Source organism: Caretta caretta, chromosome 9 (assembly GCF_965140235.1).
Source record: "Caretta caretta isolate rCarCar2 chromosome 9, rCarCar1.hap1, whole genome shotgun sequence".
NCBI lineage: Eukaryota > Metazoa > Chordata > Testudines > Cheloniidae > Caretta > Caretta caretta.
The window spans coordinates 54,614,840-54,640,228 of NC_134214.1; the positions used below are offsets into that span (position 1 = coordinate 54,614,840).

At 43.7% G+C, this 25,389-nt stretch overlaps 1 protein-coding gene across 4 annotated transcripts in view; it reads left to right on the forward strand.

Moving 5' to 3' along the window:
• Positions 1–10,275: 10,275 nt before the first annotated feature.
• Positions 10,276–25,389, forward strand: part of UBXN7 (UBX domain protein 7) — a 61,099-nt gene continuing 45,985 nt past the window's right edge. For all 4 annotated transcript variants that reach the window (XR_007358364.2, XM_075132299.1, XM_048863431.2 and 1 more), the window contains exons 1-4: positions 10,276–10,429; positions 13,950–14,097; positions 19,328–19,395; positions 23,394–23,459. Coding sequence is in view for 3 of the 4 variants with exons in the window: in XM_075132299.1 (XP_074988400.1) it covers positions 10,357–10,429; positions 13,950–14,097; positions 19,328–19,395; positions 23,394–23,459 (355 nt within the window). In the remaining variant the exon portion in view is untranslated. The remainder of the gene's footprint in view (positions 10,430–13,949; positions 14,098–19,327; positions 19,396–23,393; positions 23,460–25,389) is intronic.

A 25,389-nucleotide genomic window follows, 5' to 3' on the forward strand; every position in this document is an offset into this window, starting at 1 on the left:
GTATTTGTATAAAGTTTTATTGTTTCCTTTTATGTCTCTAGTTTGATCTCGTTTTGTGCCTTAGCTTTTCTAATTTCGTCCCTACATATTTGTGTTATTTGTTTATATTCATCCTTTGTAATTTGAACGAGGTTTCCACTTTTTGTAGGACTCTTTTTTGACTTTTAGATTATTGAAGATCTCCTGGTTAAGCCAGGGTGGTCTCTTGCCATACTTCCTATCTTTCCTATTCAGTGGGATAGTTTGCTCTTGTGCCCTTAATAACGTCTCTTTGAAAAACTGCCAACTGTGTTCAATTGTTTTTCCCCTTAGACTTGCTTCCCAGGGGATTTTACCTACCAACTCCCTGAGCTAAAGTCTGCCTTCTTGAAATCCATTGTCTTTATTGTGCTGTTCTCCCTCCTACCATTCCTTAGAATCATGAACTCTACCATTTCATGATCACTTTCACCCAAGTTGCCTTCCACTTTCAAATTCTCAACCAGTTCTTCCCTATTTGTCAAAATCAAATCTAGAACATCCCCTGGCAATGAGTTCCACAGGTTGACTGTGCATTGTGTGAAGAAGTACTTCCTTATGTTTGTTTTAAACTGCTACCTATTAATTTCATAGGGTATCCTGGGGTTCTTGTGTTATGTGAAGGGATACATAACGCTCCCTTATTCACTTTCTCCAACCCATTCATGATTTTATAGACCTCTATCATATCCCCCCTTAATCATTTAGTTTCTAAGCTGAACAGTCCTGGCCTTTTAAACCTCTCCTCCTATGAAAGCTGTTCCAGATCCCTAATCATTTTGTTGCCCTCTGTACTTTTTCCAATTCTCTCTCTCTCTATATATATATATATATATTGAGATGGGGCAAGCAGAACTGTGGGTGTACCATGCATTTATATAGTGGCATTATATTTTATCTGTTTCCTAATGGTTCTTAATATTGTTAGCTTTTTTTGACTGCTGCTGCACATTTTGAGTGGATGTTGTCAGAGCTATCCATGATGACTCCAAGATCTTTTTCTTGAGTGTTAACAGCTAATTTTGATACCATCATTTTGCTTGTATATTGTGACTGTTTTCAATGTGCGTTACTTTGCATTTATCAACATTTAATTTCCTCTGCCATTTTCTTCCTTACTCACCCCATTTTGTGAGATCCCTTTGTAACTCGTCACAGTCAGCTTTGGACTTTACAATCTTGAATATTTTGGTATCATCTGCAAACTTGGCCACCTCAGTGCTTATCCTCTTTTCCTGATAATTTTTGAATATGTTGAACAGCACAGATCCCACTACAAATCCTTGGGAAACCCCACTATTTACCTGTTCACTGTGTAAACTGACCATTTAATTCTCATCTTTTTGTTTCCTATCTTTTAACCAATTACTGAGTCATGAGAGGACCTTCCCTCTTATCCCATGACTGCTTACTTTGCTTAAGAGCCTTTGGTGTGGGATCACGTCAAAGGCTTTCTGAAAGTCCAAGTACACTATATCAACCGGATCACCCTTGTCCACATGCTTGTTGACCCCCTCAAAGAATTCTAATATATTGGTGAGGTATGATTTTCCTTTACAAAAACTGTGTTGACTCTTCCCCATAATAGCTAGGAAAATTGTGGAATCCCCATCCTTTGAAGTTTTTAAGAACAAGTTAGACAAACTCCTGTCAGGGATGGTCGAGGTAAACTTGGTCCTTCCTCATCACAGGGACATGGACTAGATAAGATCTTGAGGTCCCTTCCATCCGTTTCTATAATATTATGTTAATCTATGTGTCTGGTAATTCTGTTCTTTACTATAACTTAAACCAGTTTGCCTGGTACTGAAGTAAGGCTTACTGGCCTGTCACTGCAAGGATTGCCTCTGGAGCCTTTTTTAAAAATCAGCGTAATGTTAGCTATTCTTGAGTCCTATGGTACAGAGGCTGATTTAAGCAATAGGTTACATACAACAGTTAGTAGTTCTGCAATTTCATATTTGAGTTCCTTCAGAACTCTTGAGTGAATACCATGTGGTCCTGCTTTTTCTCAATTTGTTACCTCTATTGACACCTCAATCTAGGACAGTTCCTCAAATTTGCCACCTAAAAAGAATGAAGATGACTGGATGTGGAGCTGATGTACCTGATCCTCGAGGGGGTACCTGAAAAGAGTTTTGTCTGTATGAAGTGCCACCTGATAGAGCTGTTGGAAGAAAAGATCCGAGGATTGGAGATGCAGGTGGAAACTCTGGTTCAGTTTAGAAGGGGGTTTGAGCAGATGATGGAGCAAAGACAGAAGGAGGCTGAGGGGAAAAGCTCAGACTTGCAGATGGAAGCAGGACCAAAGAACTCTGAGGGGAGACTGCTGGGTGAGGAAAGTGGACAGTTGAAGCATGTGACTAAGAGAACCAAGCAGAGGAAAAGACAGGCTAGTAAAGGAGAAATAGAGCTCAGGAACAGGTTTGCGGAGTTGGAAAATGAAGAAGGGGCACAGCAGGTGGTCTCTGAAGGTGAGACAGCAAGGAAGAAGAGAAGAGCAGCTAGTTCTATAGGAAGAGGGGAAGAGTCAATAGACATAACACCAAATATGAGCCCCAGGAGGATACAGGATGGGTTGCAGAGGCTTGCAAAGGACAATAGGAATTGAGAGGTCTTGCAGCCAGAGGGAACAGGGAATAGACCAGAGAATCGCACCATCACCAGGAAAAGGCAGGTCTACATGACTGGGGACTCCTTACTGAGAAGAATAGACAGGCCTGTAACCAGAGCTGATCCAGAGAATAGAAGGGTGTGCTGTCTGCCGGGTGCTAAGATACGGGATGTGGACCTGAGGCTGAAGAGGATCCTAACAGGAGCGGGAAAGAATTCACTGATTGTCCTTCATGTGGGAACAAATGATACAGCTAGATTCTTGCTGGAACGTATCAAGGGAGACTATGCCAGGCTGGGGAAGACGCTTAAGGAAATTGAGACTCAGGTGATCTTCAGTGGGATTCTGCCTGTTCCTGGAGAAGGGCAACAAGGGTGTGACAAGATTATGAGGATCAACAGATGGCTCAGGCATTGGTGCTATAAGGAGGCCTTTGGGGTGTATAGCCACTGGGAAGCATTCATGGAGTTCTCTTGGGATGGACTTCACCTGAATAGGGAGGGAAATAGACTTCTAGGATGGAGGCTGGCACAACTGATTAGGAGAGCTTTAAACTAGGAATCTGTGGGAGATGGTTGGGAGATGTCCAGGTAATCTCCATGCCAGATTTTAACATTGAGAGGGAAGAAAACGAAGTTAGAAAGGATACAGCCGTGGGTAGGAGAATGGACATAAAGAGGAAGGGTAGTGTAGATACCAGTCTAATAGGTGATACTGGTGGTAGAATGTTTGTGCCTAATCGGGTAAAGAATGTGAGCAAAGCCAAACAGCAAAAAGTAAGATGTTTGTACACTAATGCGAGGAGTCTAAGTAACAAAATGGAGGAACTAGAGCTACTGGTGCAGGAAGTGCAACCAAATATTATAGGGATAACACAAACATGGTAGAATATTAGTCATGACTGGAGTACAGGTATTGAAAGGTATGTGCTGTTTAGGAAAGACAGAAATAAAGGCAAAGGTGATGGAGTAGCATTGTACATCAAGGATGAGGTAGACTGTAAAGAAATAAGAAGTGATGGAATGGGTAAGACAGAGTCTGTCCGGGCAAAAATCACATTGGAAAAGAAAGCGACTAGAGCCTTCCCTGGGGTAGTGCTTGGGGTGTGTTATAGACCACCAGGATCCGATTTGGATATGGATAGAGCCCTCTTTAATGCTTTTAATGAAGTAAATACTAATGAGAATTGTGTGATCATGGGAGACTTTAACTTCCTAGATATAGACTGGAGGACAAGTGCTAGAAACAATAATAGGGCTCAGATTTTCCTGGATTCCTTCACCGCGTAGTTGCTGAACCAACAAGAGGGGATTTGATTTTAGATTTGGTTTTGGTGAGTAGTGAGGACCTCCTAGAAGAAATGGTTTTAGGGGACAACCTTGGTTCGAGCGATCATGAGCTAATTCAATTCAAACTAAATGGAAGGATAAACAAAAATAGATCTGTGACTAGGGTTTTTTATTTCAAAAGGGCTACCTTTAAAAAATGAAGGCAATTAGTTAGGGAAGTGGATTGGACTGAAGAACTTGTGGATCTAAAGGTGGAGGAGGCCTGGAATCACTTCAAGTCAAAGTTGCAGACACTATCAGAAGCCTTGTTTCAGAGTAACAGCCGTGTTAGTCTGTATTCGCAAAAAGAAAAGGAGTACTTGTGGCACCTTAGAGACTAACCAATTTATTTGAGCATGAGCTTTCGTGAGCTACAGCTCACTTCATCGGATGCATACCGTGGAAACTGCAGCAGACTTTATATACACACAGAGATCATGAAACAATACCTCCTCTCACCCCACTGTCCTGCTGGTAATAGCTTATCTAAAGTGATCATCAAGTTGGGCCATTTCCAGCACAAATCCAGGTTTTCTCACCCTCCACCCCCCCACACACAAACTCACTCTCCTGCTGGTAATAGCCCATCCAAAGTGACAACTCTCTACACAATGTGCATGATAATCAAGGTGGGCCATTTCCTGCACAAATCCAGGTTCTCTCATCCCCTCACCCCCCTCCAAAAAACACACACACACACAAACTCACTCTCCTGCTGGTAATAGCTCATCCAAAGTGACCACTCTCCCTACAATGTGCATGATAATCAAGGTGGGCCATTTCCAGCACAAATCCAGGTTTTCTCACCCCCCCACCCCCATACACACACAAACTCACTCTCCTGCTGGTAATAGCTCATCCAAGTGACTACTCTCCCTACAATGTGCATGGTAATCAAGGTGGGCCATGTCCAGCACAAATCCAGGCTTTCTCACCCCCCCCCCTTTTTTTTTTCCGGGGACACACACACACACACAAACTCACTCTCCTGCTGGCAATAGCTCATCCAAACTGACCACTCTCCAAGTTTAAATCCAAGTTTAACCAGAACGTCTGGGGGGGGGGGGTAGGAAAAAACAAGGGGAAATAGTCTGAGAACACTTCAATCTCTCTGGTCACGCAATCACAGACATGAAGGTCGCTATCTTAAAACAAAAAAACTTCAAATCCAGACTCCAGCGAGAAACTGCTGAATTGGAATTCATTTGCAAATTGGATACTATTAATTTAGGCTTAAATAGAGACTGGGAGTGGCTAAGTCATTATGCAAGGTAGCCTATTTCCCCTTGTTTTTTCCTACCGGCCCCCCCCCCCCGACGTTCTGGTTAAACTTGGATTTAAACTTGGAGAGTGGTCAGTTTGGATGAGCTATTGCCAGCAGGAGAGTGAGTTTGTGTGTGTGTGTGTGTGTGTGTCCCCGGAAAAAAAAAAGGGGGGGTGGTGAGAGAGCCTGGATTTGTGCTGGACATGGCCCACCTTGATTACCATGCACATTGTAGGGAGAGTGGTCACTTGCATGAGCTATTACCAGCAGGAGAGTGAGTTTGTGTGTGTGTGTTTTTTGGAGGGGGGTGAGGGGATGAGAGAACCTGGATTTGTGCAGGAAATGGCCCACCTTGATTATCATGCACATTGTGTAGAGAGTTGTCACTTTGGATGGGCTATTACCAGCAGGAGAGTGAGTTTGTGTGGGGGGGGGGGTGGAGGGTGAGAAAACCTGGATTTGTGCTGGAAATGGCCCAACTTGATGATCACTTTAGATAAGCTATTACCAGCAGGACAGTGGGGTGGGAGGAGGTATTGTTTCATGATCTCTGTGTGTATATAAAGTCTGCTGCAGTTTCCACGGTATGCATCCGATGAAGTGAGCTGTAGCTCACGAAAGCTCATGCTCAAATAAATTGGTTAGTCTCTAAGGTGCCACAAGTACTCCTTTTCTTTTTATCAGAAGCCTGCATCCCAAGAAAGGGGGAAAAAATTCATAGGCAGGAGTAGACCAAGCTGGATGAGCAAGCATCTCAGAGAGGTGATTAAGAAAAAGCAGAAAGCATACAGGGAGTGGACGATGGGAAGGATCAGCAAGGAAAGCTACCTTATTGAAGTCAGAACATGTAGGGATGAAGTGTGAAAGGCTAAAAGTTAAGTAGAGTTGGACCTTGCAAAGGGAATTAAAACCAATAGTAAAAGGTTCTGTAGCCATATAAATAAGAAGAAAACAAAGAAAGAAGAAGTGGGACCGCTAAACACTGAGGATGGAGTGGAGGTCAAGGATAATCTAGGCATGGCCCAATATCTAAACAAATACTTTGCCTCAGTCTTTAATGAGGCTAATGAGGAGCTTAGGGATAATGGTAGGATGACAAATGGGAATGAGGATATGGAGGTAGATATTACCACATCTGAGGTAGAAGCCAAACTCTAACATCTTAATGGGACTAAATTGGGGGGCCCAGATAATCTTCATCTAAGAATATTAAAGGAACTGGCACATGAAATTGCAAGCCCATTAGCAAGAATTTTTAATGTATTTGTAAACTCAGGGGTTGTACCATATGCCTGGAGACTTGCTAACATAGTTCCAATTTTTAAGAAAGGGGAAAAAAAGTGATCTGGGTAACTACAGGCCTGTTAGTTTGACATCTGAAGTATGCAAGGTCTTGGAAAAATTTAAGGACATTGAGGTCAATGGTAATTGGGACAAAATACAACATGGTTTTACAAAAGGTAGATCATGCCAAACCAACCTGATCCCCTTCTTTGAGAAGAAAAGGAGTACTTGTGGCACCTTAGAGACTAACCAATTTATTTGAGCATGAGCTTTCGTGAGCTACAGCTCACTTCATCAGATGTTTACCGTGGAAACTGCAGCAGACTTTATATACACACAGAGAATATGAAACAATACCTCCTCCCACCCCACTGTCCTGCTGGTAATAGCTTATCTAAAATGATCAACAGGTGGGCCATTTCCAGCACAAATCCAGGTTTTCTCACCCTCCACCCCCCCACACAAATTCACTCTCCTGCTGGTGCTAGCCCATCCAAAGTGACAACTCTTTACATAATCAAGTCGGGCTATTGGTTAGTCTCTAAGGTGCCACAAGTACTCCTTTTCTTTTTGCGAATACAGACTAACACGGCTGTTCCTCTGAAACCATTCTTTGAGAAGATAACAGATTTTTTAAACAAAGGAAACACAGTGGATCTAATTTACCTCAATTTCAATAAGGCATTTGATATGGTTCCACATGGGGAATTATTAGCTAAATTGGAAAAGATAGGGATCAATATGAAAACTGAAAAGTGAATAAGGAACTGGTTAAAGGGGAGACTACAATGGGTCATACTGAAAGGTGAACTGTCAGGCTGGAAGGAGGTTACTAGTGGAATTCCTCAGGGATTGGTTTTGGGAGAAATCTTATTTAATCTTTTTATTACTGACCTTGGCACAAAAAGTGGGAATGTGCTAATAAAGTTTGTGATGACACGAAGCTGGGAGGTATTGCCAATACAGAGAAGGATCGGGATATCATACAGGAAGATCTGGACCTTGTAAACTGGAGTAATAGTACTAGGATGAAATTTAATAGTGAAAAGTGCAAGGTCATGCATTTAGGGATTAATAAGAATTTTCGTTATAAGCTGGGGGTGCATCACTTGGAAGTAACAAAGGAGGAGAAGGACCTCGGAATATTGGTTGATCACAGGATGAGTATGAGCCGCCAATGTGATATGGCCGTGAAAAAAGCTAATGCGGTCTTGGGATGCATCAGGCGAGGTATTTCCAGTAGAGATAAGGAGGTTTTAGTACTGTTATACAAGGTACTGGTGAGACCTCATCTGGAATATTGTGTGCAGTTTGATCTCCTGTGTTTAAGAAGGATGAATTCAAAGTGGAACAGGTACAGAGAAGGGCTACTAGGATGATCCAAAGGAATGGAAAACCTGTCTTATGAAAGGAGAGTCAAAGAGCTTGGCTTGTTTAGCCTAAACAAAAGAAGGCTGAGGGGAGATATGATTGCTCTCTATAAATATATCAGAGGGATAAATACCAGAGAGGGAGAGGAATTATTTAAGCTCAGTATCAATGTGGACACAAGAACAAATGGATATAAACTGGTCATTGGGAAGTTTAGACTTGAAATTAGACAAAGGTTTCTAACCATCAGAGGAGTGAAGTTTTGGAATAGCCTTCCAAGGGAAGCAGTGGGGGCAAAAGACCTATCTGGCTTTAAGATTAAACTCAATAAGTTTATGGAGGAGATGGTATGATGGGATAATATGATTTTGGTAATTAATTGATCTTTAACTGTTCATGGTAAATAGGCCCAATGGCCTGTGATGGGATGTTAAATGGGGTGGGATCTGAGTTACTACAGAAAATTCTTTCCTGGGTATCTGGCTGGTGAATCTTGCCCATACGCTCAGGGTTTAGCTGATTGCCATATTTGGGGTCAGGAAAGGGCAGATTGGCAGAGGCCCTGGGGTTTTTCGCCTTCCTCTGCAGTGTGGGGCACAGGTCACTTGCTGGAGAATTCTCTGCACCTTGAAGTCTTTAAACCACGATTTGAGGACTTCAGTAGCTCAGGCATAGGGGTAGGGGTTTGTTACCGGAGTGGATGGGTGAGATTCTGTGGCTTGCATTGTGCAGGAGGTTAGACTAGACGATTGTAATGGTCCTGTCTGACCTTAAAGTCTAAGATTCTATGATTCTAATCGCTTAGGTGTGGGAATCTCCCTTATATCCTCTGCAGTGAAGACTAATGCAAAGAATTCATTTAGCTTCTCTGCAACAGTCTTGTCCTCCTTGAGTACCTTGATCATAGTGGACCTAGGTTGTTTGGTAGGCTTCCCACTTCTGATGTACTTGAATATTATTATTTTATTTTTTGCTGTTTGTGTCTTTTGCTATTTGCTCTTCACATTCTTTTTTGACCTGCTTAATTACACTTATACACTTGCCAAAGTTTATGCTCCTTTCTATTTTCCTCAGCAGGATTTGACATCCAGTTTTTAAAGGATGCCTGTTTGCCTTGAACCACCTTTTTTAGTCTGCTGATTAGCCAGGGTGGCAATTTTTGGTCCTATTTTTGTTGTTTTTTATTATTATTAATAATTATTATTATTATTTTATTAGGGGTATATGTTTAGTTTGAACCTCCATTGTGGCATTTAAGTCTGTTCCATGCAACTTGCAGGCATTTCATTCTTGTGACTGTTCCTTTTAATTTCTGTTTAACTAGCTTCTTTATTTTTGTGTAGTTCCTTTCTTTAAAGTTAAAAAATGCTACCGTTGTGTGTTTCTTTGGTATTTTTTCCGTTACAACGAAGCTAAAATTTAATTACAGTGCAGTCTCTGTGACATCTACAGGAAGCATCTGAGAAGTTTTAATTACCCCATTCGTCTGCCTGTTGTGTTTACAGAACGCTCACTGGCACTGGACTTCTGCCACCAGATTCCTGTCACCGTCACTGCAGCCAGGGGGTGGGTGGAACCCAACTGCTGCCTTCCTTAGAAATTTTTAAGGTCAGGCTTGACAAAACCCTGCCTGGGATGATTTAATTGGGGATTGGTCCTGCTTTGAGCAGGGGGTTGGACTAGATGACCTCCTGAGGTCCCTTCCAACCCTGATATTCTATGATTCCTAGCAGCAGACTCAGCATGGGTGTGGTGTGAGCCACCTCCTTACAGCATGGTGGTGATGGATCCCCCGAGGGTAGCTTTGGTGTAGATGGCCAGCCTACGGAGACAGTGCCATCACTTCTCATTAATCTATAGTGCGTTGCATGATATATGGTTCTTTTCATAAAGCCCCAGCTCTTGGAGTCATGTGAATAGGAGAAACTGTATGTAATAATAAAAAAAGGCATTTTCTAGCCTGCCTGGTAGCATGAAGAATGGGACAAGGCTCAGCCCCACTGCCACATTTAAAGAATCACGTTGTTTCTTTAAAAGAAAAGGAGTACTTGTGGCACCTTAGAGACTAACATGGCTGTTACTCTGAAACCCGTTGTTTCTTTAAAACACCCTCCTGATTTTCTATCTAATCTTATGAGAGCAAGAGCCTGACTCTTGAGTTTTTAGTGCCTGGCCCAAGGAAGGACATGGCCGCACCAGGGGCTGTCAGTGTTTGGCCTTGCTGGAGGGAGCAGATCTAGAACCCCGACTTTGGCCCTGGGCACCTCCCACTGTTGAGGGAAAGGGACAGTAGCGCCCCGCCCCGGGAGGGGCGGGGAAGTGGGCTGAGCAGCCGCGGCCACCAATAAAGCTTGATATTGAAATTGAAAGCGCCTCCCTGGGGGCGAGCGAAGGGAAAGGAGTTTGGGCGGCTCTGCGCCTGTGCACAGCAACCGGGCAGGTGGCTGGTGTTGTTGTTCGGCGGCGGCGGCGGCAAGATGGCGGCGCACGGGGGCTCTGCGGCCTCCTCGGCGCTCAAAGGGTTAATCCAGCAGTTCACCGCTATCACGGGTGAGACACACGGAAGGCGGGGGGCTGTGCACGTCCTGTAGCCCCCGTATCGGGGGGCAACACCGGGGAGCTGGGTCCCGCTGCTCTGGGCCAGCTCCGGGCGGAGCCGGCCTGGGCCAGCGGCGGCTTCCGGCCGGGGGGCGCCGGCAAGGAGGCTCCCGGCTGAGGGGATGTCGGGTTCCCCCTCCTCCCTAAGGTGGGCCAGATCAGGGGCTGGCCCGTTTCTCTGTGCCCTTCGAGGGGTGGCCCCGGCCCTGCTCTCCCGGCAAAGTCCTGGGCCCAGGGAAGGGCGCTCAGGCACCCCACCTGGCAGGTGGGCCGCTGCCCGGCCTGTGTCTGCGGCACAGAGACCCGGAGCCGGGTGGGCGAGCGGAGGGACATGCGTGGGGGGACAGGCTGCTGGGGGGCCTGGCACGGAATCCCTGTCTGCTGTAAGGGTGAAACTCCAATGCTGTCAGATGCTCTTTTCCTTTTCCCTCCGTCGCCAAGACAAGTGCTCCTTGTACTCAACAGAGACCACAAGATGCAGCAGTCTTCCTCCTCCTGCTTCCCCCAGTGCAACTGAAGTTCTGTTTGCTTGAGTAATTAGTGGGCAGATTCTGGTGTAACATGATCTGTGGAAGTAATCTAATACACTGAAATGATCCTTTTTTCCATATATATTTCCCCCCTGTTCTTACAAACGGCACTGGATTGCTCCCTATGAAAATTCTTTGTTTGGTTTATCTTGAGCACTTGCTACAACTTGTGCATAGTCTGTTTCATTATAGTTTCCTCTCTTTGTGTGCCTTCAAACCACAATAGAGAAGGGAAGGGTTTTAAAAGATAGGAAAATATGGTTGTCATTTTCTATAGTTTCAGAGTTACTTGTCAATGATGACAGGTTTCAGAGGAACAGCCGTGTTAGTCTGTATTCGCAAAAAGAAAAGGAGTACTTGTGGCACCTTAGAGACTAACGAATTTATTTGAGCATGAGCTTTCGTGAGCTGAGCTGTAGCTCACGAAAGCTCATGCTCAAATAAATTCGTTAGTCTCTAAGGTGCCACAAGTACTCCTTTTCTTTTTGTCAATGATGGCGTTTCAGTCACATTATGTATGTCACATAGCCACAGTATGTCACCTGTAGCGAAAAGAAAATCTCCATCATCCAGAAACAGCCATAGATAAGTTTGTGATGAGAACCAGCAGATTATAAAAAGAGGTAATTGATGAAAAAATTGCCCGGTTTGTTTATGCAACAAACTCTCCATTCCATATGATTGAGAACCCACACTTCATTAACATGGTTTAGTCATTAAGACCAGGATACAGTCCACCCAATTGCTGGATAAAGTGTATGAAAGAGAAATTGAACAGTGTGCAAAAGGTCTAGAGGGTAAAATTGTTAACCTGAGTCTTGATGGGTGGAACAATGTCCACAATGATCCTGTTGTATGTGCTTGTGTGACAGCAAGAAGGGAATGTCTTCCTTACAAAAACAATTGATACATCAGGAAACGCACACAGAGCAGAATACTTCCAAGAAGTAGCAGTAAAAGCTATAACAAATTGTGGAAAACAATTCAAATGTCTGGTATGTAGCTTGGTCACAGACAATGCTGCAAATGTATCCAAGATGAGAAGAAATTATTTAGCAGAGGGTGAAGAGTCCCAACCTAATAATATACAGTTGCAGTGCTCATTTGATGCACCTCCGAGCCAAAGACTTCCGTGTTCCAGAAATAAAGGCTAATGTTGTTGAAATTGCAAAATGCTTCCGTAACACCACTTTGCAGCAGCTTCTCTGAAAAAAGTGGGAGTAACTAAGTTAACTCTCCCACAAGACGTGCGATAGAACTCAGTAGTGGACTGTTTTGAGCACTATATCAAGAATTGGCCTAATCTGATGACTGTGAACAAAATCATAAGAAAATAGATGGCACTGTCACAGCCAAAGTTCTCAACATTGGGCTTAAGAGAAATGTTGAAAACATGCTGAGTACCGTGAAGCCTATTTCTGTAGCCTTGAACAAAATGCAGGGAAATGGCTGTTTTTGTTGCTGACACTGTTGACATTTGGAAGGAACGGAGTGAGATCTTAAGAAAGAAATATGCAGTGACAGTACCAGGGTCAGACTTTAACTGCTGAAGAAGAGGAGTTAGTGCTGAAGTTTATTATAGTTGGCATTATGGAGGAATGATTGCTGGATGCCCATGTCACAGCCAAGGGTGAACCATTCAAGGATTATACATTTACTGATTGATGTTTTAAAGAAAGTCACACCAGTGAACTGGTGGAAGTCACTTAAGCTCTTGGATTCAGAGGCTGTTGAAGTGATAATCTCACTTTTAACAGCAGTAGCTTCTTTGGACTAATTCATTACAAATTGAGAAATCGTTTGGGACCTGAAAAAGCAGGAAAGCTTGTTTTTCTTTTCCAGATTATAAACAAACAGGAAAATGAAGGAGAAGACGAGTGAGATAGCTGTAGAAGCCAGTATTTTAAGTTTCTCATGTTGACCTGGCTGACGTAGTAGTATTTAACTAAAATAGTTAAAATTTGATTTTAACAAAAACAACAATGATTTTTAAAAACTTGAATGTTTAACTAAATTCAAAAATTTATATGCTTGTTTTGTTAAAATACGATGTTTGCTGTTGAAGAAAAAAATCCAGAATACTTAACATTGTTGCTTTAGTTAAATAAAACAATTTTCTGTCTGGTGATGTTCTCCTCGTAATACAGCATGGCAAGAAAATCCTCCAAATATTCATGATTAACCTGTTGAACTGGAGATAGTTCACCTCCCAGTGACTTCATAAATATCTGCTTCAATTACCTTTGTTTGGGTATTTCATTTACAAAATCATTCATTTTCTGATATAGCTGTAAAACTAATCTGAAAAATTTGCGAAATCACTTTAAAAATGTATAGTGTGTACCTTCTAAAAACGAAACCTTGATTCTATCTCTGAGTTGTGAAGAATATGTATTAAGGTTATAACAACCAACAAGAATGCACTTTATGTAGAAATCCATGATTAAATCGGATCTTCCTGACTAGTAATTTAAATCAAATCCACCCTGCAGTATACTCATTGCTGATTTAATATTGAGCTATCTATAGGGTTTGAGAAGTTGGTAGTTAATTTTGTGTATAACCCAACGTCTTTCTGGATCCTTGCACCTTCTTCATGTTTTGAATTTTGTGTTGGGCAAAGATCTGAGACCTGTTAAAAAAACAAAAAAGATTAAATGGCTATTGCTAAACTTTACTTTTTTAAGGAAGGGGATAGGATTGAAGGAGAGCCACGTTTCCATCTCTTTTTTCCCCTCCCCAGGCAAGATATGTATATTAGTGTTTCTTCTGGTGGTTTCTAAACTATAAATGCAAAGCAAGTGACAGCCACATAAGTTGTGCATTCTTACTAATTACCAATTCTTTGGAAGAGCAATCTTGCCTGTCAGCTATTCCCAGCACCTCTTTGATCAGGGTCTTGATACTATTTTCTGAGACTTTTTTTGTCTTTGGTATTATAGGTGCCAGTGAAAGTGTGGGGAAACATATGCTTGAAGCATGCAACAATAATCTAGAGATGGCTGTCACTATGTTTCTGGATGGTGGAGGCATAGCAGAGGAGCCCAGCACCAGTTCAGCAGCAGTATCAACTGTACGACCACATACTGAGTATGTGCCTGTGTGAATGTATCCATGTGAATGAATAACCTGTGTTGAATGGTGGTAGGATAGAAAGGTGGGAAAGTTATGGCATCAAGGCATTTTGCTGTTGCATTGTTCATTTCTCTCATAACCTGCTGTCACTTCACTGTTACTATGTAGTTCTTTAATGATCTTGTCCATTTCTCCACTCCTCTGGTAAGGCTGTTCTAGTAAAACTTTTATCTGGTAGTAAGAATTGTCTTGTGGTTAAAACACAGGACTGGGTTTTAAGAGACCTGGGGTTTGTTTCTCGTTTTGACTTGGGAAAATTACCTGTTCTCACTGCTGGTGTTAAAATAGTACCTAGAGGCTAGCACCTTGTTGGTGCTATACAAACATATAACAAAGAGATAGTCCCCTGTCCTGAAAATTGTACCAGGACTCAATTTCCTCACCTGTAAGTTTTGGATAACATTTGCATACCTATCAGGAATATTGGTTACAAGCCATGCTAGCTAAATGCTGCTGTCAGGGGACATAGAAGCTGGGTCTTGCACAGTGGATGTGTAAGTGGTAGTAATGACAGTTACTTTCACCTCCAAGTCACTGGTTTAAACTTGGTCTAAATTGGATTAGTCATGGCTAAAAAGTAATTAGGTTTTTGCTCTTCAAGAAATGAGTTAGTGGTTTCTGTCTGGTTCCTAGGGGGCTTGTGTCCTACCATAAAATCCACAGCAACGTTTGCCATTAATTGCAGGTTTTAGAGTAACAGCCATGTTAGTCTATATTCGCAAAAAGAAAAGGAATACCTGTGGCACCTTAGAGACTAACCAAATTATTTGAGCGTGAGCTTTCATGAGCTACAGCTCACTTCATCGGAAAGCTCATGCTCAAATAAATTGGTTAGTCTCTAAGGTGCCACAGGTACTCCTTTTCTTTTTGCCATTAATTGGTGTCCATGTTGTTCATAGAATATAAGGGTTGGAAGGGACCCCAGAAGGTCATCTAGTCCAACCCCCTGCTCGAAGCAGGACCAAATCCCAGTTAAATCGTCCCAGCCAGGGCTTTGTCAAGCCTGACCTTAAAAACCTCTAAGGAAGGAGATTCTACCACCTCCCTAGGTAACGCATTCCAGTGTTTCACCACCCTCTTAGTGAAAAAGTTTTTCCTAATATCCAATCTAAACCTCCCCCACTGCAACTTGAGACCATTACTCCTCGTTCTGTCATCTGCTACCATTGAGAACAGTCTAGAGCCATCCTCTTTGGAACCCCCTTTCAGGTAGTTGAAAGCAGCTATCAAATCCCCCCTCATTCTTCTCTTCTGCAGGCTAAACAATCCCAGCTCCCTCAGCCTCTCCTCATAACTCATGTGTTCCAGACCCCTAATCATTTTTGTTGCCCTTCGCTGGACTCTCTCCAGTTTATCCACATCCTTCTTGTAGTGTGGGGCCCAAAACTGGACACACTACTCCAGATGAGGCCTCACCAATGTCGAATAGAGGGGAACGATCACGTCCCTCGATCTGCTCGCTATGCCCCTACTTATACATCCCAAAATGCCATTGGCCTTCTTGGCAACAAGAGCACACTGCTGACTCATATCCAGCTTCTCGTCCACTGTCACCCCTAGGTCCTTTTCCGCAGAACTGCTGCCTAGCCATTCGGTCCCTAGTCTGTAGCTGTGCATTGGGTTCTTCTGTCTTAAGTGCAGGACCCTGCACTTATCCTTATTGAACCTCATCAGATTTCTTTTGGCCCAATCCTCCAATTTGTCTAGATCTTTCTGTATCCTATCCCTGCCCTCCAGCGTATCTACCACTCCTCCCAGTTTAGTATCATCCGCAAATTTGCTGAGAGTGCAATCCACACCATCCTCCAGATCATTTATGAAGATATTGAACAAAACCGGCCCCAGGACCGACCCTTGGGGCACTCCACTTGATACCGGCTGCCAACTAGACATGGAGCCATTGATAACTACCCGTTGAGCCCGACAATCTAGCCAGCTTTCTACCCACCTTATAGTGCATTCTTCCAGCCCATACTTCCTTAACTTGCTGACAAGAATACTGTGGGAGACCGTGTCAAAAGCTTTGCTAAAGTCAAGAAGCAATACATCCACTGCTTTCCCTTCATCCACAGAACCAGTAATCTCATCATAAAAGGCGATTAGATTAGTCAGGCATGACCTTCCCTTGGTGAATCCATGCTGACTGTTCCTGATCACTTTCCTCTCATGCAAGTGCTTCAGGATTGATTCTTTGAGGACCTGCTCCATGATTTTTCCAGGGACTGAGGTGAGGCTGACTGGCCTGTAGTTCCCAGGATCGTCCTTCTTCCCTTTTTTAAAGATTGGCACTACATTAGCCTTTTTCCAGTCATCCGGGACTTCCCCCGTTCGCCACGAGTTTTCAAAGATAATGGCCAATGGCTCTGCAATCACAGCCGCCAATTCCTTCAGCACTCTCGGATGCAACTCGTCCAGCCCCATGGACTTGTGCACGTCCAGCTTTTCTAAATAGTCCCTAACCACCTCTATCTCCACAGAGGGCTGGCCATCTCTTCCCCATTTTGCGATGCCCAGCGCAGCAGTCTGGGAGCTGACCTTGTTAGTGAAAACAGAGGCAAAAAAAGCATTGAGTACATTAGCTTTTTCCACATCCTCTGTCACTAGGTTGCCTCCCTGATTCAGTAAGGGGCCCACACTTTCCTTGTCTTTCTTCTTGTTGCCAACATACCTGAAGAAACCCTTCTTGTTACTCTTGACATCTCTGGCTAGCTGCAGCTCCAGGTGCAATTTGGCTCTCCTGATATCATTCCTACATGCCCGAGCAATATTTTTATACTCTTCCCTGGTCATATGTCCAATCTTCCACTACTTGTAAGCCTCTTTTTTATGTTTAAGATCCGCTAGGATTTCACCATTAAGCCAAGCTGGTCGCCTGCCATATTTACTATTCTTTCGACTCATCGGGATGGTTTGTCCCTGTAACCTCAACAGGGATTCCTTGAAATACAGCCAGCTCTCCTGGACTCCTTTCCCCTTCAAGTTAGTCCCCCAGGGGATCCTGGCCATCCGTTCCCTGAGGGAGTCGAAGTCTGCTTTCCTGAAGTCTAGGGTTCGTATCCTGCTGCTTACCTTTCTTCCCTGCGTCAGGATCCTGAACTCAACCAACTCATGGTCACTGCCTCCCAGATTCCCATCCACTTTTGCTTCCCCACTAATTCTTCCCGGTTTGTGAGCAGCAGGTCAAGAAAAGCGCCCCCCCCAGTTGGCTCCTCTAGCACTTGCGCCAGGAAATTGTCCCCTACGCTTTCCAAAAACTTCCTGGATTGTCTATGCACCGCTGTATTGCTCTCCCAGCAGATATCAGGAAAATTAAAGTCACCCATGAGAATCAGGGCATGCGATCTAGTAGCTTCCGTGAGCTGCCGGAAGAAAGCCTCATCTACCTCATCCCCCTGGTCCGGTGGTCTATAGCAGACTCCCACCACTACATCACTCCTGTTGCTCACACTTCTAAACTTAATCCAGAGACACTCAGGTTTTTCTGCAGTTTCGTACCGGAGCTCTGAGCAGTCATACTGCTCCCTTACATACAGTGCTACTCCCCCACCTTTTCTGCCCTGCCTGTCCTTCCTGAACAGTTTATAACCATTCATGACAGTACTCCAGTCATGTGAGTTATCCCACCAAGTCTCTGTTATTCCGATCACGTCATAGTTCCTTGACATCACCAGGACCTCCAGTTCCCCCTGCTTGTTTCCAAGGCTTTGTGCATTTGTATATAAGCACTTGAGATAACCTGTTGATCGCCCCTCATTCCCAGTATGAGGCAGGAGCCCTCCCCTCACAGACATTCCTGCCTGTGCTTCCTCCCGGTATCCCGCTTTCCCACTTACCTCAGGGCTTTGGTCTCCTTCCCCCGGTGAACCTAGTTTAAAGCCCTCCTCACTATGTTAGCCAGCCTGCTGGAAAAGATGCTCTTCCCTCTCTTCGTAAGATGGAGCCCATCTCTGCCCAGCACTCCTCCTTCATGGAACACCATCCCATGGTCAAAGAATCCAAAGCCTTCTCTCCGACACCACCTGCGTAGCCATTCGTTGACTTCCACGATTCGACGGTCCCTACCCAGGCCTTTTCCTTCCACGGGGAGGATGGACGAGAACACCACTTGCGCCTCCAGCTCCTGAAAGTTCATGAAAGGCCAGGGTATGAATAATTATGAAGAGCATATTACCCGCTCATATGCAGAGTTGGTCACTGAAAGGCATGAGTGCGTTGCATTTGGGCATTGTAGGGAAGCTGGCAGTGCTGCACCTTTTGCTCTAGCTGCTCTATGGATGGAGAACTTTGACCCTAGAAACAATCTTATTAAACTTTCTGTCTAAATTCAGGTTAAGTATAAAGATGAAAGTGCCAGAAAAGGGTGTACTTGAGGTTAAAACAGCTGGAGTGATTCCAACAGTCCTAGCTGATGCTAAATTCCATTCCTTTTTGCCAGTTGCCTTTGACAGGTACTGAAGCTAAAAGTCTGTATTCATTAGTGTGGAGGCCTTGTGTCTGTGTGAATCAGTGACTTTTTTACCACTTTTCAGAGTAGCCGCCGTGTTAGTCTGTATTCACAAAAAGAAAAGGAGGACTTGTGGCACCTTAGAGACTAACAAATTTATTTGAGCATAAGCTTTTGTGAGCTACAGCTCACTTCATCGGATGCTTGTAGCTCACGAAAGCTTATGCTCAAATAAATTTGTTAGTCTCTAAGGTGCCACAAGTCCTCCTTTTCTTTTTATACCACCATAAGTTAAAACCTAGAAGTGCTTTTATTGGAATAAATTTGATACCTTGGTTCCATTCAAGAGCCAGCCAGTCCATCTCCTAAACTTCAAACACAGTGCCTAAAAGACTGTGAAGAAATTGGTAAAACAAATAAAGCATTTCTCTCTGCATTATGTAGGGTTGTAGACTCTAGTCTGTGACACCCTGTATGCATGGAACCTCTTATGTGTCAAAGAACCTCTCTCAATTCAGGTCTTTTAAACATCCACTTCCTCTGTGGAGCCTTTGAGCCACCTGAAATAACATCATTAAAAACGTGTATAACATCCTTACTTCACCATGGTGGTATGCATCTGTATTATTGTCTGTCATTTAAGCTGCAAGATTCTTGGGGCAGGAACTGGTAGTGTTTGGTTATACAGTGCCCAGCACATCCCTCGGTAAACATGAAGTTATTTTTTTTCCCCTCTGGTAGGGATGAAGTACGAGCACCAATTCCACAAAAGCAGGAAATTTTGGTAGAGCCAGAGCCCTTGTTTGGAGGTAAGATTTGTTTGTGTTTTTGTTTATGTGGCTTCCAACCTGGGTGAGTGACAAAAGAAAAATCATAACTGACTGAGGGATTGGTCTACACATGCCTACAGTGGTGCAGCTGCACCACTCTAGGTACTCCACCTGCTCAAGAGGCAGTGGCTATGTTGATGCGAGAAGCTCTCCCCCCGCCCCCAGTCAGCGCAGCGCTGTCTATACCAGGAGTTCAGTCAGTATAAATGCATTTCTCAGAGAGTGTGGATAAGTCTGGAGTGTAGACCAAGCCTGAGAAATGTAATCCCGTCACTGCTTCTTGCTGCTCTTCTCTACAATAACTCTATAGCCATAGGATGTGATTGCACATTTTGAAATACCTCTATGCAGTTGGAAGTACGGTTTCTCAAAGGAGACATAGGTAATAAATCATGCACCACTGGGAGTGAAGTTTGCTTTATGTGCCATTTATAGTGGGTGCTGCCTCATAAGTTACGCTAAAATACTCCCGTTTACTGGCTGAGTACAGTGGTCCAGGAACAGGACTGGAAGATACTTCTCCCATATTAGAGATGCTCAAAGTGATGGGATTGAAGGGTAGAGTGATTAGTGATGAAGGGAAGAAGAACTGCTGAAGATTCAAGAGGACTAGAGCTACAAAGGAGTTAGGAGGATTAGAAATGAAGTCAGAAGTATATGAAGGGTAAAGACAAACTATTAATGAAATGTTAAAGAAAAATATTTGATTATTTTAGTTCTGCTTTGTATTGAATTTCTTGAGTGATCTGAACCTACCTATCTGCTGAAGAAATATTTTTGGGGAGGCTTAGAAAGTAGAAGGTTTCTGAGAAAGGGGGTGGTTCCTGGGCGTTCTACAGGCAATATGCAATGGGCATTACGGTGTAATGCACCAAGGCTCGAGTAATTGTACACTTGGCACAGTGCAAAGTAAGGATACCGTGTGAATTCGTTTTAGATGGTAATAGTAGCTTTTCCCATTTGTTACTGCTATTGGTAGTTTAATCTCATTTTCTCCTTTGGAGAATAAACTGAAGTTTTGAAATGCACCTTGTAGTTTTTATTTACTGTTTGCTTTAAGTATAAGATTGCTTTATCATCTTTTGCTTTTGAAGTGTTGTCTTTTTTCCCTTTTTAAAGTGACGGGCTAATGAGAAGATCATTTTCCTATTTGTTAAAATATTGATCTTCTGCGAAGAGATGGATATTTATGATGATCCCTGGGAACCCCAATAAAGGTTCAGGGTCCCATTGTGCTAGGCACTGTACAGATATGTAAGAAAGGACAGTCTTTGCCCTACAGAACTCCGTCTAGGTATAAGGATATTTGAATTTGAATGTTGTCTGGTTGTTTTTTGCATGGAACTCTCTTGAGAATGGGATACTTAAATAATTGTCTGAAACAGAAGATAACCGCAATCCATAGCCAACTATTAAATTACATCCCAAAGAAACACACAAATATAGGACAATGTTTTCAGACTTGCGTGCCTAATCTCAGGTTCCTAAAGCCACACATAAATACCTAACTACAGACAGCTGATTTTCACAAATGCTGAGCACTTGTAGCACCTGTTGATTTGTGTGAGATTTATGGGTGCTTAGTATTTAACTCCGAAGTTCACATTGAAGCACCCAAGTCTGAAAATTTGTGATTATGATGTACAAAGCAGATCACTTGGGGTCAAAAATATGATACCTTTTTTCATAGTTATTAGAGATGGAAATTACTCCTGGGGGAATTGTGCGCTACTGCGTGTGTGCAGAATTCATGTCCCCCGCAGATTTCTTTGCTTCCCCGCAGAAAATGACGGGGAAGCAAAGGGAAGCCACAAGAGCGGTCATGCACCCCTCCCCAGCGGTGCGGGCACATCGTTTCGGGCGCCCGGAGCAGCCGGCAGAGAGGTAAATCACTGTGGAGGAGACATCCCAGCCAGTGGCTCCTACCCTGCGCCGGTCTTAGCTGCTAGTCCTGGCTGGGGGGGCGGGGGAGGACAATGGGACCTTCTCTTTCCTTACCCAGAGTGGCCTGGTCCAGATCAGACCCACCCCCAGAAACCTCCCAGGCTCTAAGGAGCTCTGCACTTCCCCAGGCCTCCCCGCTTCCTGTCCCCATTGCTCCTCAGCCCACAGGGGGAGGGGTCACTGTATGAGGAACTGCTCGTCCCCCCTCTGCCCAACCCCTTGTGCATCCAGACCTCCACCAAGCCCTTCCCCCCCTGCATCCAGTCCCCACTCCTGCACCCAGACCACCCTCCATACCTGACTCCCCACCCCACCATGCCTTTCCCCCTTTCATCCAGAGCCCTCTGGACCCTCACCAAGACCTCCCCCTGCACTCAGACCATCCCTCACTGAGGCCCCCTGCACTTGAGCCCCACCTCCCTTACACCTGGACCCCACCCCAAGAAGCCCTCGCACCTAGACCTCCACTCCACTGAGCCCCAGCCAGCTGCGCCTGGACCTCCACCTCATCAAGCCCCCCACCCCGAGCACCTGCCCCCCCCAGCCTCCATCCCCCCCACATCCAGACCCCCCTGTGCCCCAGTTACCTTCACCAGGACCTCTTCCCCCACACCTGGAACCCCCTCAATGAGCTCCTGAGCATTCAAATTGCCCCACACAGAACCCTCTCACCGAACATCTGGATCCCCCCACACTAAGCATCTCCATTCTTGGATCCTGCTGGGCTGAGCCTGCTTGCCCCACACCTAGTTTGGGGGCTAGAGCTGGGTGTGCGAGACTCTGTCCCTCTTGCTTACTGTCTTGGTACACCGTTCTGGGACAGGCCTGGCCTTCATGCTGTGTCAGAGTCAGGTGCAGCCTCACTGCCGAGTTCTTGTCCTGGGGTGGGGGAGGGCTGCAGGGTGATCTCGCACCTCCATGCTGCCAGTGGCCTGTGCTCCCCACTGCCATGCTGGAACCTTCATGTATATATGTTTGTTTATTGACAAATAAAATATGCAGAATTATGCAGAATTTTAACTTTTTGGTGCAGAATTCCCTCAGGAGTAGGCAATGCCCATTAGTTCAACCAGTCTCCCTGCAAATGGATTTTTTAAAAACAGGCTTTAAGTTTAATTTGTATGGTGGCCTCTTTCCATTTACTTTGAGTGTTTGAACATCTCCTGTAACTGAATTACTTGGAAAATACTGTCTTAATTGTTAAAAATGACCATTCCTAGGCAGACAAAAATTTGAAATAAATCGCTCTATGGTGTCTTGTCTTATGGCCCCATCAGGAGTACTTTGGAGCAGCAGCTATAGATAGTAATGCCAGGTGACTTCAGCCCAGCCCTTTATCCTGGTATTACAGAGGTCCGTGTGAGTGAATTGCCCAGACAGAGAATTGGACCAGTATCTCTGCCCCTCCTTTTGTGCCCAGAGGCAACTGCATAGAGCTCCTTGAGAGGGGTTTGCTTGGGGATAGGGTAATAGCAAGATTCCTCCTTTTGAATCCAGGTATTGCCCACCCCACCCAACAGCCAAGAAGATGATGTGGGTGAGAGGCCTGACAGAACTAAATTGGAGAACCCTGGGAGTAGCTGCCTTCCTAGAGGGATTTCCATTATTACTCCTACAGGACACATAGTTATTTTCTAAAGAGGGTCCCTATTTTATGTTTTGGGTTCAGTGTGGTAAGAATTATTTCATTAAATACTACATTGGGCAGCATGGCAGAAAAGCAATCAGCATGGGTATGTACAAGCATATCAGAAATGGGAGGCCCAGCATTTTACTTGCTTTCATCAGCAACCTGGATTTGCTTTGAGGAAAGACTTGCTCTTGTGGGGGATATCCTAAAGTAAAATATGGTGATACTTGTGTCTGTTGTTCTGGTTACCCCCTACCCTGCCCCAGTGACCTTCCTCCTTATTAATGCTTTGGGTCTTCAGTCTTTTGCATCACAAATTTGTGGTAAGCCATCATTCAAAAGTAATTCTTTGACAATCTAGCTTTGAAATTACATATGAGAGATCTTTTTTTATTTTTTAAAGCTCCTAAACGACGCAGACCTGCCCGTTCAATATTTGATGGTTTTCGGGATTTTCAAACAGAAACCAGTAAGTATCTGTAGTTCATTATGGTAGGGTTTCTAGTTTGTGGTGTGGAATGAACAGAGTTATCTGCTATTGGCCATGATCATTGGCTGCAGTCATCAAACAATTTTTAATTTTAAATGAGATTGGAATTTCCAGTGAAGTAGGCAATATTCTATTCTAAAACTACTTTATTAATCTTTAATTGTAGTGGTGCCATTACTACTTTTATAATTAAAGGTATGTCTATTTATTAACTACAGCTGTCTCCCCACGGATACTAGTGTCACAGTGAGGACTGCTTTTATAATCATGCAATCTTAAATAGTTGTGGGGTGATTATGATGAAGATTCCAAGTCATGGAAATATGAATCTTGGCAGATACTAGTGGACCTTGTTGTGACCCTGATACATACCTCCAATCTTATAAAACAAAAAAATCTGTGTGTGCTCTGTGGCAGTACTGGACATATGAGTAAAGTACTTGCCATACCAGAATGGACTTTGATAACCCAATCTAATTCTTCAAAAGCATTTTTTTCCTTTGGTGGTGGGGGATGGAACGGTGGGGAAAGAACTCAAGAATCCTAGGGGAATTAAAGCTCTCATTTACTAATCTGGTCTTTTGTGTGGCCACTGTTGCTCTGCCCGCACTCTTATTAGTCTTCAGATTAGTCCTGGGTTTTACTTGGCAGCACACGAAGTTCTCCATGAATTTGTTTAGCCATTTACCATTACATCCACCCACCCACGTGCAAAATCTCCAAATGACAAAAGTAATAGACTCTTCTAAATCATAAAATTTCAAAAAATGACTCCTTTGGCAGCTGTGACAAATGCAGCCTTAATAACTTTTATTGTTGTTAATCATTTGCATTACTGTAGTGCCTAAGAGCCCTAGTCATGGACCAGGACCCCTTTGTGCAAGGCACTGTACGAACACTGAACAAAAAGCTGACAATCTTCTACTGGCATTTTTCAAAGGGTCCCAGTCAGACTCTTTAATAATAATGTATTTAAAGGTAGTGTCATTGGCTTCTCTGTTAATAACCTATACCCTACTGCATAACCACATTTTTTGACTCCAACACATAGTCTCAGACAGTGTGCTTCATATTATTTGAACAAAAGATATACAAACTGAGGAGTCTATGTTAAAGTTTAGTAATGTACTGGGAAGTGGTAGATTAAACAACACAGTGGAATTTAGGGTTCCATTACTCTAATTACTCTGTTTCCACAAAGGAAGATGTTCCAAAATGTTTTTTGACACATCCTTACAATAATCCAAAGTGGAATGGCCCATGCTGGTGCATAAAAAGTGGACACTACAGCTCCATGATCACCAACATGGGTCAGTTAGATGGAACACAACCTTTTGTCTGTTACTATGATGTGTGTTACTAAAAGTGATTAATATTGCAGGCAATGTTTAATTCTTTCATATCCCTATACTAAATGTCTTTGAATCTGGAAGCATTCCACCATGTCAGCAGTAGCTCTTGAAGAAGGATATATGATCCAGTTACACATTCTCTCTCCTCTAACTTAATAAAATTCAATAAAAATACATAAATACACCAAAAGCTTTTTTCACCTAAATGAAAGCTGGAAACGTAATAGTTAAAGTCTGACACTAATCTGGCCTTTAATGTTTGCAGACATGTTTCCAGAGGCGGCAAAATAGTGATATTTACAGGTACAGGAGGCTTCTGTACTCTGGTCCACTGTCCACTTGCTTGTGTCTAGTGGAGAGTTGGCTGATCACATGGTCCTGGCTCCCCATTTCCAGCTGCTAAACTGCATAAAATACTTTGTGAATTTGCTTTTTTAGGTAAGCAATTGCTGTAATTCCCCCAAAGATTTCATGTGATCACAGATGGGCATGCAAGGTGGCCTCCATGGTCATGAATGGGAGAAGTGGTATCCAGAGGACACTGTTTTTCAAAGTGT